This window comes from Anopheles stephensi, chromosome 3 (genome assembly GCF_013141755.1).
Source record: "Anopheles stephensi strain Indian chromosome 3, UCI_ANSTEP_V1.0, whole genome shotgun sequence".
NCBI classification, from domain to species: Eukaryota; Metazoa; Arthropoda; class Insecta; order Diptera; family Culicidae; genus Anopheles; species Anopheles stephensi.
Genome location: NC_050203.1, coordinates 3,742,736 through 3,763,061, shown reverse-complemented (window position 1 = coordinate 3,763,061; position 20,326 = coordinate 3,742,736). Strand labels below are relative to the sequence as shown.

At 45.5% G+C, this 20,326-nt stretch overlaps 3 protein-coding genes across 8 annotated transcripts in view; 2 read left to right on the top strand and 1 right to left on the bottom strand.

Annotated features, from left to right (window-relative positions):
• Window positions 1-3,822, top strand: part of LOC118514490 (putative uncharacterized protein DDB_G0271606) — a 67,509-nt gene extending 63,687 nt beyond the window's left edge. Inside the window, 1 exon segment of the mRNA XM_036061413.1 lies at window positions 8-3,822. Within this exon segment, the coding sequence (XP_035917306.1) occupies window positions 8-415 (408 nt within the window). The 3' untranslated portion in view covers window positions 416-3,822.
• Window positions 3,823-4,016: 194 nt separating this feature from the next.
• Window positions 4,017-5,029, top strand: LOC118514488 (anaphase-promoting complex subunit 15). Of its 2 annotated transcripts, none has more exons than XM_036061412.1 (3): window positions 4,017-4,230; window positions 4,315-4,592; window positions 4,679-5,029. In XM_036061412.1, the coding sequence occupies exons 2-3, from the start codon at window positions 4,376-4,378 to the stop codon at window positions 4,828-4,830; spliced, it is 369 nt and encodes a 122-aa protein (XP_035917305.1). In that variant the 5' UTR covers window positions 4,017-4,230; window positions 4,315-4,375; the 3' UTR covers window positions 4,831-5,029. The 2 variants fall into 2 exon arrangements, with proteins under 2 accessions (XP_035917305.1, XP_035917304.1); XM_036061411.1 differs by having other exon boundaries at window positions 4,018-4,230; window positions 4,312-4,592.
• A 192-nt stretch (window positions 5,030-5,221) lies between these two features.
• Window positions 5,222-13,141, bottom strand: LOC118514476 (RNA-binding protein 1-like). 5 transcript variants are annotated; one of them, XR_004906639.1, is made up of 6 exons: window positions 12,772-13,101; window positions 12,141-12,417; window positions 11,965-12,054; window positions 9,028-11,178; window positions 8,326-8,949; window positions 6,406-6,605 (listed from the first exon to the last, which is right to left on the bottom strand). XR_004906639.1 is itself a non-coding variant. In XM_036061401.1 (4 exons), exons 2-4 carry the CDS (start codon window positions 12,347-12,349, stop codon window positions 6,506-6,508), a joined length of 375 nt encoding a protein of 124 aa, XP_035917294.1. In that variant the 5' UTR covers window positions 12,350-12,417; window positions 12,772-13,141; the 3' UTR covers window positions 5,222-6,505. The 5 variants fall into 5 exon arrangements, 2 of the variants coding, with proteins under 2 accessions (XP_035917294.1, XP_035917293.1); XR_004906637.1 differs by having other exon boundaries at window positions 8,326-11,178; XR_004906640.1 differs by having other exon boundaries at window positions 6,406-6,581; window positions 8,326-11,178.
• Window positions 13,142-20,326: the final 7,185 nt, after the last annotated feature.

The following is a 20,326-nucleotide window of genomic DNA, read 5'->3' as shown; positions in this document are numbered from 1 at the left end:
ATCCCAGGTTCAACCCTCCCAACAACAGCCAATGCCGGCGGGAATCTCGAACGTTTCGTCGTCCGTAGCGGCCTCACTCGCGTCCGCCTCGGTCGCAGTTGCCTCGGCCAGCGGTGGTACGGGCGGTGGTACGAGCGGTGCCGTCGGTGGTCCACTCTCGATGTCGTCCGCCAGCGAGCCCCGCTTCCCACCCGCCATCGCCGTACAGCGTCTGGCGCCCCAGGTCCAGCGGCAGTTACGCGAAACGCAGGAACTGATAAAGGATTCCTGCGTGCAGCTGTACGGATCGGCGTACGGTACCGGGCCGGGACCGCCCGGCCCGACGGTACTGCCACCCGGGACCGGTTCGGTTCTGGCCCGGGCCACTGCCCGCCGGCCCACGCTCGAGACTCAGTATTCGCAGGAACTATCGTGATATCTAGACAAGTAGTGAAACATTTCCTATAAACGACGTCGACGACGAGGACGGCAAAGGTGTGGCGGATAGCGGGATGGGAGATGGGCGAAAGACAGGACAGAAAAATGGCGTCAAAAGCAACCAACCAAAATCCGATCCACTGTGTTCCCGCATCCAGACTGGCTGGTCTCCCATGGTCCTTCTCTTAAGTATCGCTCTTCCGGAGTACGAGTGAGTTAGGTTTGTTTGTTCGTGATGGAACGAATCCTTCCCTCGCGTCTCGGCAAGAAGCCAGCTTCAGTTCTTTTTTTCGTTGTGATCCTGACCACAGTTTACCTTAAGTTCTGCAACAGAAAATGCAACTATTCATTTGGCTCCCAACTTCAGACTCTCGAGATACCTACTCGCTCGAGTGGGAAGAGTTGGGCTCCTACTCTCTTCGCACGTTCATTCCGATAATGCTCCAGGTCCAGGTCTCTTCTGACACACAGCTGACTTTGGCGCCCGTTCGAGCCAATGTACATATTAACTTAAACTCTCACTATACGAACCACAAATTCGTCACAAACTTTTCCTCCTCCTCCTAATGTGTGTGTGCGCCTGGTCGAGCTGGTCCTGGTGATGCTGCCATACAACTAGGTTTTGCGAAAATACACCGGAACACCAAACCCATCTACTAAAGCAAGAAGAGAAATTAAGAGAACTGCTGGGGGGAAAATCCTTCCCAAAACCACACACACGCATACATACACGAGCACCGGAAATTCAAATATGAAGTCACTATATTAAATACAGGAGTACAGAGACGAACACGTACGACGGACAATGAACACCCGGGCTGGACACACGCGAGCAGTTGGAAGCGTTTAGATAAATTCTACACACTGTGTCCTGTAGGTGTCCTTGTCCGGTCTTGTTTCTTCCCACCTTTTCCCCCACACAAACACTCACACACAAACACGGAATTAGATTAGCAAGAGGAGAGGATCATCACAATACTAGTTGTGTAGGAATTAGAGAGAAGACTAAAAAAAAGAGAAAAACGGCTCATGGCGCAACGCAGCAACAGAGGCAAAAGCAAAGAAAGGCTTTTCAAAATTTTCACCCGTCAACAAAGGGGCAGAAAGGATTGGAAAACAAACATGAAGAAAAATGAAAATGAAAAACGAGCAGAACGGAGAGCTGGCAAGGATTGAACAAAAGAAAGAGATTAAAAAGGGAGAGAGACAGAAGCATTATTTAACTTAGCTAGTATTAACTGTTTTTGTTTCCTTTTTATTCTAACAACAACACAGGTGGTAAGAATAAGTGTAGGAAAAAGTAAATTAAACAAGCCAAAAGAAATAGAAAAACACACAAAAAGGGTAAAACATGTAACAACTAGAACTAACAATGATAAAAGCGTGTAGAACAACAAACAACAGTGAAAGAAACCATTAAAAGCTATAAAACAGAGGAAAGCAACAGTTGAAAGCAGAAGATGATTGGAGAGTAGAAACAAGCGTATTGTGTGGATTGGTTTTGTGCCTCGAATGGATGGATGCTCGTTTTGAGCACATTTAAACTTGCTTATTTTGTTAAACTCTTACTATTACCTTGCTTATGAAAAAGATTTCTTATTATTTTTTCGTTTTATTATTTTTACATTTTTGTTTCGTTACTGTTCGCAAGAAGGCGGAGAAGGGAAGCGAAAACTCGATCGCAGAAAAGTGAAACAGGAATTAGAAGATTAATTAAACGTGAGCGTGAAGAAAGGATTATAAAGAAACAAACGAGATGAGCCGCATTCAGTAGCTAATATATTGTGAAGCAATCTTTTCTCTTCTAAAGTTTTACTTGTTGACAGCAAAAAAACAAAATGCGATGATGTGATGATTTAAAAGAGACAGAAAACTAAAGAAGCAAAACTCCGAATAGGAAGAAAACATTTCGACATTGCACCTATATATATAAATGAAAGAAAAAAAGAATTGCGACTTTTACGATGATCCTTGCACACCACCAAAACATCACACTGATAAGGTTATTCAATGCAGATAGAACGAGACAAAGCGGAGATTAAGAGAAGGAGAGAGAGAAAGAAACACATAGAGTCGGTGTGCATGCGTGTGTACTTTGTACAAAACAAAAAGAAAATTAATATACGGAGGATATGATGGCGTCAAACACGATTTCGATTCTAAAGGCTTTTATCGATCGCCCCTCGCATCGGTGGTGATGGTGGTGGTGAGATAAAAATTAAGCCAACGGTGTCTACAATTAAACGAGAGTTGATCGATGGATTTCGAGCCCGGCGTTCACCGCGAAAAGCGAATTTTAAGTTTTCCATTTATATTTTTCGCCACTAACTAAAAGGCCACGCAGCAGTACGTTACACATTAGCCAAATTTTATATCTCAGTTTAAGCGTTTAAGCGATGCAACTGATAAAACTGATTGCAATTAGCAATAGGAAAACTAAGCTGGAGAGACTTTGTTTTCGGTGAATTGAGAAGCAGATCTAAAGAAGCTCCAAATTAGAATTAAAGCTGGTCAGCTGGTGTCATGTTTGTGTTTGCTAGTCGCGAATCGTTATTCTTCTTCATTGTACCGTATGGAGTGCACCACACTGTATCGAAGTAACGAACCGGCAGCTTCGTACACACACACACACACACACACATACAAACACACTCTTTGGTTCAAGTCGAGGCTGGCGTTTTGTACACTGCAGCACCTGCATAGTGCCCTGCGAATAATTTCCTTCTAGTCCTCTTGATAATGATTCATAGGGTATAAGCCACGCACCACCGTTCATCAACGTTTTACAACAGTGTCAATGTGTTTCTTGAACGTTAAGAAGGAACGGTTGAAAACCCAAAACACACACACACACATTAATTTAATGAATAGTAAAAGCGAGAACAACCAAAACCAAAAAGAACCTTTAGTGTGTAAGATGTTCAGTGTAAACCAAAAAACAGAGAAAAAGTATTCACGCAAGAGGGAGAAGGAGAAAGAAAACACAAATAAAGTAAATTCCCATTCTGACAAAGTCGTCGTCGTCCCCTTTCTACTAAGTGCACGTGAAAACCATACAATGCAAAAGCCCTGAAAAAGGATTATAAAAGTGTAAGAAAATGGAAAAAAGTAAAAGGAGAAAGGAAGTGTAACCATGCCAACTAAGCCGGTTAAGTAAGTAAAGCAAAAACAAAACGCAAAATGATTCTAATGAACAGAATATGTAATGTAACTGGAGGCAAATGGAGAAGAAATTGGGAGGAGAAAAGTGACGATCGTGAATTTTTTTTTTTCTGTTCTGTTTCTTCATTTTTTCTAATGAAATCCGACTATGTACAAAGCCGTGAAGAAAATCGATAGAGAAAAGTAATTGAAAAATTATATAAAATTCAATAATAAAAAAGGGAAAAACTGAATAACAATGTATGGATGGTATGTTGGAGTTGTTTTGTTATTTAAAAAAAATTAAATCCGATTTTTGCCGATTACAGGACTCGGGATACAACCCTGTGACATCTACGCACACCATCATAGCAACTTGGCATTAACTGTCAAATTGTCTGAATGCCGCACAGTGGTCGTCTCCACTTTCAGCGCCCGGAAATTGGGTTTCTGAGCCTGAAACGATAACAATTCTTTTGTTTTTGCACTTTTAATAATAAACTCGGCCTGATTTCAATGCAAATCATCAATTAAGTGTAAAAAGCATACATTTTTTAATTTCCGCCAAAAACCAACTGTCAAATTGCACCTCGGCCGGAAAGTAAACAAAATTTAGCATCACAACAAACCGTATCGAGCTGCAGAGAGCAGAACATAAATCGCGCTGTAATCGTAAGTTTAATTACCCCCATTTCTCATGGAGATCTCACTCGCTAGGCCACTGAATGATATTATTTACTATTTTCTATACAGTAGATCAATTAAACGATCGGCTTGTGAGAGGCGTCCCCGTCACAGCTGCACGCGACGCAACACAATGATTCCTTTCTATCCTTCCCTGCAACCATCACCGGCGTACAATTTCTGGTTCTCCGTCGACGAATCCTACGACGACGATGCGGAAGTCAATACGATGGAGACAGAGCACACGGAATGGTTGAACCGGATCACGCTCATCGGACAGGAGCTAACGCCGATTGGCAAAAGCTCCAACGAGCAACACATGGAAAATATGGACACGGAAGATGAGGATGGTAAGGGTGCTGGGTAAAACTCTTCTGTTTTTTTACTATTGTGTGTGATTTTTTCTCTAATGGGGAATTGTTAACGCCATTTGAAGCAAACGACGAGAGCGATGATTCGGACAACTCGGATGATGACGATGACGATATGGATGATCTGAACAACACGCGTGGAAATCTTCCGGATGAAATAACAGTCGTTACGGGTGGATACATGGGAGACGATCTTCAACCCGCTGATACGCTGTAGATGGTCTCGTGGATCTCTTATTCCCTGTTCAATCGTTACAATAAGCTCGAATTAAGTCGTATTAAGAGATGGCATATGGCTGAAAAAACTGTCCTTTTGTTAATACACCTATTACGTTAAGACACCTGATGCCAGTGAAGATCGGTGTTGTTAGAGGTAAGGTTAAGTTACAAAATAAATTGGAAATAATTGTCATAAATAACACTTTGAATGGTGTACGAGATCGGTCTGCTGAAGAAAAGTCCGAAACTACATTGCGCATACATAGGATTCATCTTGGAGGACCTTTTCGCTCCTTATCATAAGCACCTTAACGAAATTCTAAAGGACAGTAGTGAAGCGCTCTCGCTTGTGATATTATCAATGAGCTTGCAAACGATACAGCCTCCAGTGCGTTTGTACTCCCGTACCGTCTATTACTCTTTATTTATCGATTATGTAGTAAGATTCTATACACTAGGGGGTAAGTGTTACACATTCAGGAAAATGAAAAGAAAAGTGAAAGATGTAGCGCATTGTAATAGAAGATCCACACCATGTTCGCAGGTTGGCAAAAACGGCGAAGAAAGCTTATCTAGAGATCTAGACACCTTCCCATATAATACACAAAGGACACACGCGCGCGTCTTGCTTTTGCGTGAGAAGGGGAAGATTATCCGGTAGTCCACTACCTTCGCAAATAAAACCATTGCTGTGTGTGTGTGGGTGTGTAGGTGGAGGAAAAATACCCATTCTAACCCCCTCTTTTGTTTTGGCGTAATTCGTAATCTACTGCGCAAGGAGGAGAGAGATTGGCAGAATAATGCATGCGAGTGAGTTTTTCAAAAGCGCTGCCGTCGTGTGCTTGGGGAGATATTCAAATGCGTTCCAGCACAAACAAAACTGGGAGGTTATCGTTATCGGGGTGCTGGAGAAAACATACAAAATAGTGAGGCTCTTCACTGTCTAGCGTGTCTGTGGATGGGTGGGTGTTTATGGATTTGTGCCGGAAGGACGAACTGTTTCGAGATTATTCAAATCAGACACACCGAACACAGAGGTTTTGTTTGCCAGCCACACAAACACACGCTAGGCGATCCCCTTGTGGATGGCGGCAGCAGGAAGAATGAAGGTTTAGAAAAATACTTGTTGGGTTCAATCTTACTGACGCACCGGCTCACAACTGTACCTTTCGTTGAATGAGGATCTTTGCTTATGTTCGATCGATCTTGTGGTTTACTGCTAACCCAATCTCACCTAAGTCGTTCGTCTTCAAGCATACTGTTCTTCTTAAGTTTTGTTGGTGGTGGATTTTCCCCCTCTACTGCTCTGTTGTACACCGTTCAATTTGTTTTCTTCCTTAAATTCTTCCACAGTCTATTGTAAAATTCATAGTCGACTTATCATCTAGTTCAGATTACTTAATAAAAAAGTAATGACAAAGTGAACACACGCATACACACACTCGCGGGCGCATGCATTGTGTGTGCGTGTGTTTCATCAAATCTGCACACGCGCATCATTTCTCTCCTCTCTCTCTCTTTCTCGGTTTCTGCGTCCATCTATATATATATATACCTTTCGTCTTAATCCTTATCATTAACCACACCTGCATGTATGTGTTCGCGCTCTGCGTTTGTCCTCTTGTCGAGTGCGTGCGTGCGTCTTCGTCAGCGCACATCCTCCTCCTAGCATCTTAGCGACGGTCGCGAGATCCACTGCGGCTGCGACGGTCGCGATCGCGCTCACGGCTCATGCTGCGGCTGCGGGATCTGGAACGACGCGGTGAGCGAGATCTGAATAGAGAGAATAGAGGAGAATGAAGCCGGAACGGGACGGACGAAGGAGATGGTTGCGTTACAGATGTCGTTTTGGAGAGAGAGGGGGGGGGGGAAGATGGGACGGTTGATGTTCGAGAACAGACGAAATTATTGGCGGTTTCACACAATTCTACTTGACTTGTTCGATTTTGGATAAAGATGTAAGTGAAGTGTGGCGCACTTTGGCACTGTCAAAGATCGGCTAATTCAGACACACTATTTAGAGGTTTTGCTGGATGACACTAGAGAGCTGATACTGTTGAGTTAAAATATTTTAAAACCCGGCACTACTAACGAACTACTCGCCAAAACAGCATCCACACACAGGTACTGTTGAACACATCGCACTTGGCAGAACACGTCGATATTGTAGCTTACAACTAGTGTACTTCCTTCTAGCGCGTTTCTGTAAGTCACATAAGCTTCCACGAACTGGGCACAAGAACAAAAAACTACTAGAAAAAAAAGAAGCTGCTTTCTAACAAAGACCACTCCACCATTCACAGTAGAAGATTAAGTAAGCCACCCCCCAACTTGCAATACATGTTGTAGCACACTGATACACGATACATGTCATACAATAGAGTGCAAGGAGTTCGAGGCTTGCAACCTCAACAAGGCTTGCAACCTCAGCTGTCGTGAAGAAATGCTTGTTTTAAGTACGGAGTCCTTAAGGGATATTACATTCCATTGCAGATGGGGAACTACAGCAATCCATCAACTTCCTCAATCCTGTGGGTCCGGTGATACAGGCGCAAATCCCATCCGAACCGTTCCCTCTTAGATGGAGGTCTGATTATCCATCTACGTGATAGCATTAAGTCTGGTAAGCCAGAAATGACAGGCATAACAGCCTTAAGAGGTCGTACGGCTAAAGAAGAGGAAGAACAGTTGCTTTTCTTAAAAAAAAAATCGTATCCTAACGATCCATCCAACTAGACACAGGACTTGTGACTACATATCCGTAGTGATCAGTTGATGATTAACACTTACGACCGTAGCAGCCACGGAACGGTCTTGCACATGACAGAGCGAACAGGTGTATCGCGTCTGGACCGTTCTCCTGAACGCAGCACCTGACCGTGCAACTACGGTTAAATTAAGGCATGGTAGAGAGTTATGTAGAAATAACTACTTTCCTGTAATCTTACAAGATAAGTAACATTGTAAGATTACAGTGTTCTGTTGATGTTCCCCTGGATGACTATGATGGATATCGCTTTCGGCGCAGTGTACTGTGAAGTTCGTTGCCTTGGACGAGTGAGAAGATGTTGAGTTGAACATTTTCCTTTGTCATGTACAATTTCATGATGAAACATAGCTTGAATCCAATAATGCAAAGCTCTATGTGTAAAGGAGGGAAAAGCTGAACATAGCTACAAACAAAAAAGAAGAGACAGTTAATTGGACATAACAACACAACAGCGAGACACAACAACCGACCGATTCCTCTTCGAAGGAAAGAAAACTAGCAGATCTAAACACAAGACAAACATTTTAAACGATGTCCATAAAACGTAGCACCAATGGAAAAAAAGTTGACAACTAAAATAGAGTAAGTAATAAAATAGCAAGTTCCCCAACCGGGCCTTGCATCGCTGCAACGTTCGGTCGGTTTTCTTTTTTAATATAGAAAGAGAAAAAGCGCAAAAAAAAACAAGAAAAAAAAACAAAAAATCATACATACACATCCTACCTTTTCCGGAAACGGAAGAAGAGATGAGAAGAGAAAGCGAGCGAGCGAGCGCACGCACACACACACGCGCGCGTTGTGGAGCATTTTGATATGGTTGGATGTGATTTGGTGGTGGTGTGTTGGTGGCGATGGTGTTGGTGGTGAAGGAGGAAGCTATAGAATTTCAGTATTCGATCCAATTGTTGGCGACCGTCTTCATCCGGTTCACGGTTGCAGCAGTGGCGCTGTGCTGCAGCGAACTCTTTTCGAAATGGTAGAGATGCCACACACACACCACACGTGAAGAGAGATGGCCAGTTTTGCTTTGGGGACGACAGTGGTTTCGCACACAAAGGGGAAGAGCAGAAGCAGAACCGGGTTCGATGGGTTGAAGGGCAGCAGGAAGAACCGCGCAAGATGGTGGGCGACGATGGAAGGTGATGTTGTGATGTCTTGCACGCGGTGGCGTAGTTCGAGTAGAGGTAGTAGTAGGTCAACGGTGTTGTGGTGGTGGTCGTGATGGTAGTAGGTGATGGTGAAAGGCTACTTATGGTCGTATGGTCGTTGTTTGTGGTGAAATGTCGGAGGGAAGAGCTTGAGATATTAGGCTAGGCTGCGGCGATGGGATGATCCCAGCTACGTGACCTGAAGGATACATTATTTACGCACAATCGGGTTTTAAACGGGCAAGGTTGGCTATCAGGAATGAATAGGTTCACTTACAGTTGCGGTTGTTTTTTGACACTGTTGGCATAGCGAAACGCTAGCGGAGACAGAGAGTAGGAGTAATGTGATTTGGAGGCTGCGCTACCACCAACACAACACTAATGCACACTAACTGCACCAACTGTAACAGCCACCACACGATGATGCGCAAGGTTGCGAGTAGCTTGTTTGTTAAGGGATGCTGAATACCCGGAGCGGAGCCCGGCCAAGAGGAGCGGTCAGGGATTGCAATCCCGGAGGTGGTCTATGGATGCACCGAAGCAGCACCGAAGAAAATGATGGTGTGATGGCACAGTAGCAGAAGTAGGAGGCAGCAGCACCAGCTGTTGAGACGGGGGGGAGGCAGAGTAGCAGGTCGTGGTGGTGGTACGGCACGGTTCCTGATGTGAACCGGGGTGTCATAACTCTCTCGTTTGCCAAAGGATACCCAATGGATGACGATGATGGGATGGTGCAGCAGACAAGTAGCATAGTTGTGGTAGTAGCAGCCGCAGCAGCAGTAGTAGTAGTAGTTGTTGTAGTTGTAGCAATAGAAGTAGATACTAGTAGTGGTAGTGGTGGTAGTGGTAGTAGCAGTAGCAGTGGCAGAATACGCTTGGTAGATAGAGGTTGTTGGTGAAGAATGGTGGTCGGTGATGAGAAATAAAGTTGGCAGGTGCAAAGGATTCCCGGAGAAGCCCCTAGGCGCCGAAGTAGCGCGAAGGATGATGATGACAAATTGTGTGTAATTGCGCGGACTGTGAGGCCACCAACTCATGACAGAGAGCGCGCGTGTCAAAAACTGGTTTTGTACAAAACAAACTGAAGGAGATGATCTCGCTGGGAAAGAGATATAGAGAGAAAAAAAAAGAAGAAAAAAAAACAGATTCCGAGACGGCGTGAACCCATCCGGGGGAGCTCTGGAGAAGATGAGCGAAGGCGAGAGAGCCGTAAGATGACCCGAGGCGTTGCAGCAGCAGCAGCGATGCCATGCTCTTCTGCATGGGGAAAACACTTCGGAACAAACTCCTTGTTACTCGGAGGCATGATATCAGTCACCAAACGTTCCGGCTGTTTGTGTGAGCTTGGGTAGCATATTGAAGAATGATGACACTATTTGACCTTTTGGCTGCGGCTGTCTGCTTCATCTCCTTGAGAGCAAGAAGTTGAGCTTGGTCAGCACATACTACGCAGCAGCGCTCTTGCATCAGACGGCCTCTGTCGGTGGAAGTACAAACACCAACCAACCAAGCCCGAGCGTTTTTGCAAGGTCGAGACACACTTCAGGGTGAGCCTACCAGCGGGCTGACCTGATGTCGACAAGCGCTGTCTCTTCAAGAAGGAACCAACAGCGGCCACCACGGGACGCGCGGCGATGGCAGTGGATGAAGGCACCGTTGAGCGGCGGTACAGGGCGCTGCTGAATCACTGCGAAGGCTGTGTGTGGTGCTGCTGAGACGACCGCCGCTACTACCCCGCAGCCGATGGAGAGGGTGTGGAGGAAGACGATGAAGAAGTAGTAGCAGTAGCAGTGGCAGTGGCGGTTGTGATGGTGGTGGTGGTAGTAGCAGTAGAAGGGGAAGCAAACTGCAGAACACGAGGCCGTCGCAATGAAGGGCCGCTGCCGTTGCTGAAGCCCATCGCAAGAGGAAGCGCAGTGCTGACGCTGCTGCTGCTGCTGCTGCTGCTGCTGCTGCTGCTTCTGCTGCTGCTACTGCTACCTTTGCTGCCAACAATGGTGTCGCGGTGGGCGCTTGCAGAAGTAGAGGTAGAAGCGCGTGCGCATGCCCGTAGCAGCAGCAGTAGAAGTAGTAGTAGTAGTAGTAGTAGTTTTGGTGGTGGTGGTGGCGGTAGTAGTAGTAGTCGCCGGAAGACGAATGATCGCGTCTAGAAGAGATCGAGCCGCGCCGGCAGGAGCTCAGGCACGCAGTAGAAGTATTGGTGGTGTTGGTGGAGGTAGTAGTAGTAGTAGTGGTGGTGGTGGTGGTAGTTGTATTTTTGGTGGTAGTTGTGATGGTGGTGGTAAAATTGGTGGAATTGATGGTGGTGGTGGTGGTGGTTGCAGTAGTAGACTTAACACTAGTAGCGCTACTAGCAAAATTTGGACAAGATGATGTTCTGTGGCGGAAGTCGCTGTCGTGGAGTAGTAGTATCATAGAAGAGTTTGCCCTGAAATTTGTTTGATCAACCATTGGTTAGATTTGCTTTTCTCTCTACGTTACACATACGAATATTCTGTTTCTTTTTCTTTTTTGGAGTGGCCGATTCTAATGGTATTGCTTTTTTGCATACTAATGATAAAGAAGAAACACGCTGCTCCAAACAAACCCGCGCAATGGATCCTAAACCGAGTACGAGACCTTCCCTCCTTTGCAATGATTTTGATTGTTTGCTTGCTTGCTTATGCATGTGTTAATACAGTTCATCCTGCCAAACAAATACTCCAAACAGCAGTATTATTATTATTATATTATTACATGCTCTACTTAGTTTTCCATTTGCTCGGGGAAAGGATAAGAAACAGATTGCGCGAGTGCATTAAACAACGGCCACCATCATTTAGCTTGAGTGTTTTAACATTATTGATCGCATTTTTCACACAACTCGCAAAAAACCACACGCAAAACAAATAAATAAAATAAAAGGAAAGAGAAACACAGTCAACACGAGGCTGCATATAAGAAATCGAAATATGATTACATCGAGCGGGTGATGTTCTACATATCGTTTCTGTGGGGGGAGGGAAATTAAAGAGTAAAATGCTGCCGACCACAACAACACAATCGAAATGTGACTCGTTTTGGGGATGGTGTGGGATCATTTAACTCTAGGTTTTTGGCTTCTTTAGCTTTGGATATACATACTCTAAGTTTCGCTAGTTCGCTTATTGTATGAGGCTACCAGTTTACACATCTAAACCATCATCTAAATCGTCCTAAAACCCATTTCACTTACCTGTACGAGCGGCGGGGTCGGCGTGTGCGTTCATCTCGGCGCGATCTGCCAGACGACATCTCTACCCGTATGCGTGTTCCGCAGCACCGACTTTTATTGGGGGGGAGGAAGGAACGGTAATCAATATTATAATTCTCCCCGTGAAGAAAGCTCCCTCAGTGTGCAGTAAAACTTACGTTCCATCCAACGATCGAACTGCGTCCTCAGCGTCTCGCTTATCTTCAAATTCGACAAACGCGAAACCGGGTGGGTTGCGTGCTACCCAAACATTTCTCAGCGGCCCGTACTTGCCGAAGGCACTTTCGATCTCGTGCTTCGACGCGGACGACCCCAAATTGCCCACGTAAACCTTGCACTGCAGGTCCCACTCACGGTAACGCGCCATCTTATCCAGCGTGACTGATTTTATATTATACAACAGCTAGCCGCGAATAAAAACTGCTCTGTGGTAACCTGCGGAGAAGGAGTGAGAAAAAGAATGCATTCGGTAAGGGGGCACAGGGTAAAGGCGGACGGCGGTAGGATATGGCATTAAACATTCAAGCGTAATACGCAAACATTGGCCTTGGAGTAGTGTTTTTTTCGTGGCCTGTTGCCGTAACGGGGTGCAGGCAGATGGTCTGCACCACACCATCACGGTTGTGAGCAAACGGAACCTTAATTTTTTGCTTGCACACATTTTTTTCTCCTTCTTTTCGCTAATGCAAGATGGCCGCCCTTGGCTCAACGCAGACCATTGCACCGTCAGCAATTTTGAGATGGATTTTCTCCCCTTAAATCGATGCAAAATGGGCAAACAATACATACCTGTTGTAGGTTGCGTGTAGAACTTTGGATTAATGTATGAATTGTAGTAAAATAGAGCTTTTAATTAGGTTTTTTTTGGGGTTAATATAACAGCACGACGCACTTCGGCAAGCACCACAGGTAGAGAGAAAATTTGGTGTGGTCTAGACAGGGTTCTGTCATGTACGAGCACTTTGACAGGCAACCGTTCGATACGAAACACAGCAACAAGGAGTAATGGCTTTTTTGGAGTTTTTCTTACTGTATGCTTAACCGATTGTTTTTGTTATCTTTTCATAATGAAAAACGAGCTATTTGATAATGTTTTAACATGTTTTCCAGTGAAACTCGAGCGAGAATTGCAAACACAACAAGTGAGCAACTGTCAAACAAGAGACCGATACAACCTCCTTTATCGTGAGCTGAGGAAGAGCTGTCAAACGACGACCGTTGACGTTTGGCTTTCGAAAATGAATCAAGGTGAGTAGAGCTTGATAATAATTTTTTTGAAAATATTTGAGAAGGAGTTTGCAAATTTACTTTGAGTGCATTTTATGGTTGAGCGATTGTTATTGTCTGCTTTCTTTTATTGTTACAGGTAAAAATATCTCCAAAGCAATGATTCCCATGCTTTGGGTGGTTTGTTCCAGTTTATCCTTAGTTTTAATATTCCCTTAATTCTACAATTTGCTTTAAACTTTCTCAAATCTCAATCAGTTCGAGGATAAGCATCATCGTCTGGTAAGCTCACGTACGGTACATTGCAATCTGACTCATTTGCAGTATCACGGTGCATCGACTGAAGCTGCGCACCGTGTATTTATAAACTTGATAGGAGATTTCACTTGACCTATCCCAACATTAAATTAGGAATCGTAGATCAATTCTTCTTCTGCCTGGCGTAGCTCTGGTTCTCTAGCAGTAGACGATGTCAAGGCGCACCGGCGAATATCCCGGCCTCAGCCTTCTTTCTCCCATCTCCCTACCGACCGTCTGCACCACAGCAGAATGCAAGCACGATGCACATCAGCAGACGTGCATCGACGATGCTCGGCGGAATCTTCTCGTTCGGGATAATCTACCCCTTCTGCTGCTGCTGCTTTGGCTGTCCAATCGCATATGTAGTGGTCACGCGGCAAACCAACGCAAATGGTCCATCGCGGGAACATCATCTTCCAAAGTAGCGTCCTACCTAATACCTTAACCTACCACAATAAGCGAAGCGAACGATGGAACCGTGCGACACCGCGCAGCACAGCATGAAACAAATGGCCCAGCATAGGATGTAACTATTTTCGATGCGTTCGCGTTTTATGCTAATACGCGATGGGAATGGGAGCGGGAGCGTCGTGGCAGTGGGACTGCGACCTACCCCAATTCGGACCCACCGGGATCGGCATGCATGGATGCATTGAATGCGGCTCTATTTTTAGCGATCGATACACACGTCTGGCTCAGGGCGGCCCGAACAGGCGGCTTTGCCACCAGCCAAGGGCTTGTACACGAATTTTGCGTCCGCTTTTGGAGCAGAGCACGCTGTCGGTAGACACACGTCGTTCCCAAGTCGTCAGAATGTGACGCAACGCAAGCAAACTTCGCCAAATCGTCATGTTTCTTTTTTGTTATTATCATGTGGCCGTCGAAGCCGAACGCGGGAAGCTTATTAGCAAACGCATACGGTGCAACAGAATCTTTCAAAATCTTCATCAGCACTGTCATCTGGGTTGGGTGTGGATTGTTACGGCCATCCGGGCCGAAAGTCGATGCGAAAATGCATTTCACTGCTCATTAGGTTCTATATGTCAGTCCGGACCGGGGCCGGTAATAACGGACTGGTGGCACGTGCGTTGGTCAAATCTTTCAGCCCGAAGATCGATGACCCACAGCCATAGCAACGAAAGCAGACTGAGATTGGGATGACACGGTTGATGATAGAAATGCGTCGTGTCCGGTTACAGCTCGCATGTTCGGGTTGTGCGTTGGACATGTCCCCAATGCGTCCAAAACGTCTATCGTTGATGTTGAAGTTAGATTATGAGACATTCGCGCTAAATAGAATATCCTCATATAACAACAATATTACAATTTAAAGTAGTCAACGAATAGAGGAAGAAATTCTATCCTGTAAGAGAATGTTACCCTGAAGAAAAAAGTGCTGGGAAAAGTGAGATCCTATATTAAAGCGCCTTCGAAGTGGAGCCGCAACGAATTTATAGCACAATCAACTGACTGCTGACGTGAAAATGTCTACTTCCTTAACACGATATCACCAAAGGAAAGCAAGCCCCGGCAAAACCGTGCCCCATCGGAGGAGGTCGACCATCTCGAGCCGTTTATGCCGACATTCGCCGTCAGCAAATTTGTTGAAGTTTGCTTTCTTCGGTCCCGTTCACGAACCGAGCTTGGTCCACCGTTGGACTATGAATTATATGCTCCCCGCAAAAGCGGACCACCTTTAAACGATGCACATGCAAACGCATCGTAACATCCCACGCAATGGCAGCAAAAATGAAATGTGTTTACGTTAAAAGGTAGGCCTGATCCTCAACAGTGCTGGAACGGTGCGCGCGAGACTAATCGAACTAACCGGTACATAATTTATTGCCCGTAAGATCAGCAGCCAGATCTCTTCATTGACAGTTTTGGCACACGGATGTAGGAGGCCTTCCGATGCTAACGGTCGGGAAATTTCTAGGTTAAACGCCACGTGCTCTTGATGTAAAATATTTAAATTCAAAAAAAGTCCGTTAAAATTAGTAACATAAAACTGCTTGTGAGAGTGAATCTCACAAACCACCACACCTCGGCACATGGAAACCTCTATTGTGTGGAGGTCATTTTCCTTTGCCGATGCAGCTAGCTAGACTAGAGCGGGGGAAAAGCACCAAAAGGAAACCCCTTTTTTGCCCCATCGCTGTGACGGTACGTCAAGTAACAGTTCAATCAACTCTCTCGACAGACGGCCGCCTGGTGCAGATCGCTTCTAACGTCGGATTACGGTGGGAGACCGGCATTGCGGCGGGCAATTTTCCGATGTTAATTAAACATGTTCATTGCGCCTGCTGCACCCATGTGCAAACCGGTCAAGAAACTAGCCAGAAACTCCCAAACCGACCGCGCAATGCGATCGAGTCTTCTCCTTCGGACGGCTATCCGAAGAGTTGGTGGTGGTGAGGGCTGCCAGTTGTCTATGCAACAGTGCGGAGGAAGCTGACGGATGGTTGGAAAAGTGCATCGGTACGAGAGATGTACTCCCAGCGGGAAGCCCGTTGTGCGCGTACGGGACCGAAGAAAGTACCGCACACACCGAGACATGAAACGAAACGAATCGAGTCGCGTTGCCCTGCGTCTAAAGCCACAGTCACTGTCACTTTCGATTGTCAGCTGCCGGTGTTCCTTCTGGTTTGCCGTGGACAAGGGAAGACAAGCATGTACCGGCCTGTCCAACCAGAACTATCCATAATGAACCACGAACACGGCCGTGCTCATTGTGCGTCGTTGGCAAGCTTCCTTTGGCATCTTGCACGGCCAGATGGGAATGAGTCAGATAAGGGAGGTTCAGATGTTTCTCATGTCCGCGAATAAGTATTTAAAATTTGAATCTTGGTTGGCTAATGCTTCTTCATCTAATCACACCAGTTGCAGAGATCCCGTGCACTTGCAACCCACATCCCAGGCAACACCGTGGGCAAAGTTTTCGTATTAAAACTAAAACGAGTGAAAGTTTCACTAGTCAAACTTGCAACTGCACTCGGGTTGCCTTAATTTACCATTCAGCACGTGCATTATTACCTCTACGCGCGGCAGCCATTTTTTCATCCCACTCGTTCACTCTTTATTATGCCAACGGTGCCTTTCTGTGTGTGTATGTGTGCTCCTATAGCACTTCACCACAAATTACTACAACTACTATTGCTTTTACCACAGTTTCTGCAATCGATTATAGCAGCGATATGCCACAGCGGAGATTTTATGCTCACCCGCATAAAAACCGATGCGTTCTCTCCCTCTCTCTCTCCCTCTCTTTCACTATGTTGGCGGTTTGTTTGGTACGCTGGACGTATAAAAAGGGAAATGGTCCTACCCCGTTTGATTGCGAATTTCGAATGGAACCGAGAAGGACAACGACCGTGTTGAAGGGTTCGTTTGAAGTAGAAGAAAAGGAAATTACGATGCTCAATGGGTAAACATAGATGTTGATTGAGTTGTTCACTTTTTAGGTAGTAGAAAGCAATACGGTGCTTAAATTATCCTGCAAAATAATTCTTTATTTGAAACAAGTCTGTATAACATCAGAAGTTCCGATCTTATTAAGGTACAGGCGCTAGTTGTTGTCGTGAATTAAAGTTTACTTCTTAAGATTGATTCTACTCAGTTTATCCTGTTTTGACTTGAAAAAATGGGGAAAAAATTATTTTTGTCATGCGTATTGCATATCTTTAGGAGTTATATTATTCCCAGTTTATTTATAAAGCGAACAAAGTCGGTTAACATTTCGATCAATTGGGTTCTATTTTGAGCTCCTCATTGAAGAATCTGCTATGCTATGAATCAACATGTTCCTTTGCTTTACTCCACTACTGACGTTTCTTTACCTTCAATTTATATATTACTCTTAGGTGCTTCTATCAACACTCCCTGCGAGCCATTACATTGCTCCAGAATGCACTCAATTGCAGCGATCCGCAGTTCGAAAAGGCAAAATTTATCGATCGACCCAGAAAAGTGCAATCGAATTCCCGCTTTTCCACGATTGACCGCTGACAGGTCGGAATTGACTCTGCAGACATTGATCGTTTCCTTTTGTGTGTGTGTGTTTGTGTGTGCTTCGGGGTGATCAAGCTATCGAATTTTCACTTTCAATCACCGCACCGCTATTTTCACTTTCCGATGTTGCTTCGATCAGTGGGAAAACGGGTGGGAGGAGAGAGGTGGAAAGAGACCTGCAAACCACCCGCTCACCCTGCATGAACCGCCATGATAATGGAGAGGTCCGTGGTGGATATGAGGATGATTTAAATTCGGTGCTGCAATTTAGTGCCATTCTCACATTTGCTCTCGTTGCAGCGTGATGTGATTGTAATTGCGGACGGGATGATTATACCGCCGTGGTGTGGGTGAGAGTGGGTGGTTTGAGGCTTTTCCTTTCTGCCATGTCATTGGCGGAGGGGTCCGCTAGCTGTGCGGTTGAAATGGAAATGGAAAGTGATCTATGAAGTGATCCTCACTTTAATGATTTTTTTTCTCTCCTGTTCGTCTGATGTGGCGGCATGTAATTTATTACATGTTACAATTTGCTTGTTTTTGGCGTTAAAAGTTTCTTTCGGGTCTCTTTCATATAGAGCGTTCAATTTCACTGGTTATCGAACGAGCTGTCCCGATCGATACGCCCCAAAACAAGTCATCGACGCTTCTCCGCGACCAATCGACGACCGGACCGGACCGAACCGTGTGATGGGTGGTGGGTAAAGGAAGAAAATTTGCATTGGAAATTCGTACCGCCAGCTTCTCCACGGTGTCCACGGCCCGGGGCATTGTCGGTGCATCAGCTCCGGGCTGGATTGTAACGTTCGATGTTCGCAAACGATCGAAAAGCGTGTCAATCTGGAGCATTGAACTCGAGCGACCGAGAGGAAAACACAACGACCGGAACCCACACACACCTTCCCTTTTCGGTGCGGATGCAGCGCCAATGCCACTGCAACCGGTGGTCGGAATGTCGTTCACCGGGTGGCATGCAGCACCCATACGGTGGCAATGGCTGCGAATGAGCGTTGCCTTCGCCTTTTTTTCTCCTCTCCTTGTCTAACACGACCAAAGGCCGCTCAAAGGGCCCCTGGCTGGGTTGCGTTGGGTTGCAAATAGTTCCAAGAAAAGCTTGGCTCGGAAGAAAAATGCAACGTGAACTGGACGCATCATGTGTCGCGGAGGTTGAGATGAGTTGGCTTGGTGTTTGTCGTTAACAGTTGATTACTTCATTATGCATTCTTTATAAATTTTTATCGGTTTCCACACAATTTCCATCCGTAATCACGCAGCAGAGCTTGGTAGAAGCGTTTATCCTTTTTCATAGCGCTCATTTCTAACAGCTTCAACTTGACGGATTTTCCATAATCGAGATACGCAACCCCTTCGAGACTAGTTGAAAATGTTAATCGACCATGGCAGGGGAACCGTGGCCAGAAAACTCCAACCAAGTCGAATTGAAATCCCAAATCGAGCGCACGGGTAAACTGGTGACGAAACTGATCGCGATGCACTTGCTCACATTTGCATGGCACCGGTGACCAGTACGGTGGACGGGGTTAATGAACCGGCTGGCCTGTGCGAACGAGCCCCCATTTTGGGGTTTCCCTGGTTTGCTGGTTTGTATGTTTTGGGGTGCAGTTTCGTCTCGTGCTGTACCCGTTTTGTTCCGTACATTGTTGATTTATAGGAAAATAATACGCATGATTAATATTTGCGTTTAAGTGCTATAAACAGTAATGCAAGAGGAGGAGGAAAAAGGAGAGAAGTAAGAGAGAAAAATTGATAGCCTGGAAAGTTGGTGAAAAATAAAATAAAAATAATATAAATCAAATAACAGTTAAAGAAATCAATCACATCCATCAAACAAATGAGATTACATGAGAAATATATAAAACACAGGAAAACGAAATAAAAAGAAAAAAAAATAAGTGACGTTAAATGGAACAATTAACAAATTTAAGCAATAACTAAACAAAATTAACATGCGAAAAATACAAAACGAAAACAAATGCAATCGCTCAACATATTCAATTCAAGTGACACATTCCTTCTCTTATTCATTGCACACTGGTAGCTCTAGCATGAGTGGTCGAAATGTGCAGTGAAATGCTCGTGTGCTGCCCTCCACACAAAAATGCAGAGAGCTAGAGAGAACGGACATAACAACATTGGCATAGATCAGTGTGATTTGAGTTTGTCCTCCGGAAGAGATTTTTCTCGCTGCGATCTTCATCAAAATTACTGAGGGAAAAACATGGTAAACCCTTCCCCATTTATACCGTGAAATCTAACCTCTCGCATTTCGCCATCCACCCGGCTTGCTCGCTTTCGCTCCCGTGCTTAGTTTGGCGCACATTTTCTCGCCAATGCATACGCCGGCCTGTCCGCTGCATCATCGTCGAGCGTCACCTTCAACGAGCGGCGGTCCTCGCATCACTCGCGTCTTGATGGCTGTGATGGGTTGCATTGAACTGCCGATGCTGATCCAATCTGCAAGTCCAAACCATTTTATTACACGATTCCCGATCGGATCGGAGCCGGGGGTTGGAGCAGAGCGGCCGGTGGTGGTGGTGTAGCCAGCGTTCAAATTGCTGCCGCTTTCCTTCGCTAAGCGAATCGCTCATCTCATCGCGACCATCGTGCCGAACCGCTCTAACGTCGCCGGGCACATGCAACGGCCGCGTTTGATGTGTTCGGTGCATTTGTGGCTGCAACGTGCGTCCACCGTACGAAACCCGCGATACATTACCAGCGCTGGGAACGGGGTGGGTCACGAAAAGAGAGGGGGCGGGTGATGGGAAGAACTAAGTTTTGCGGTGGAACTAAG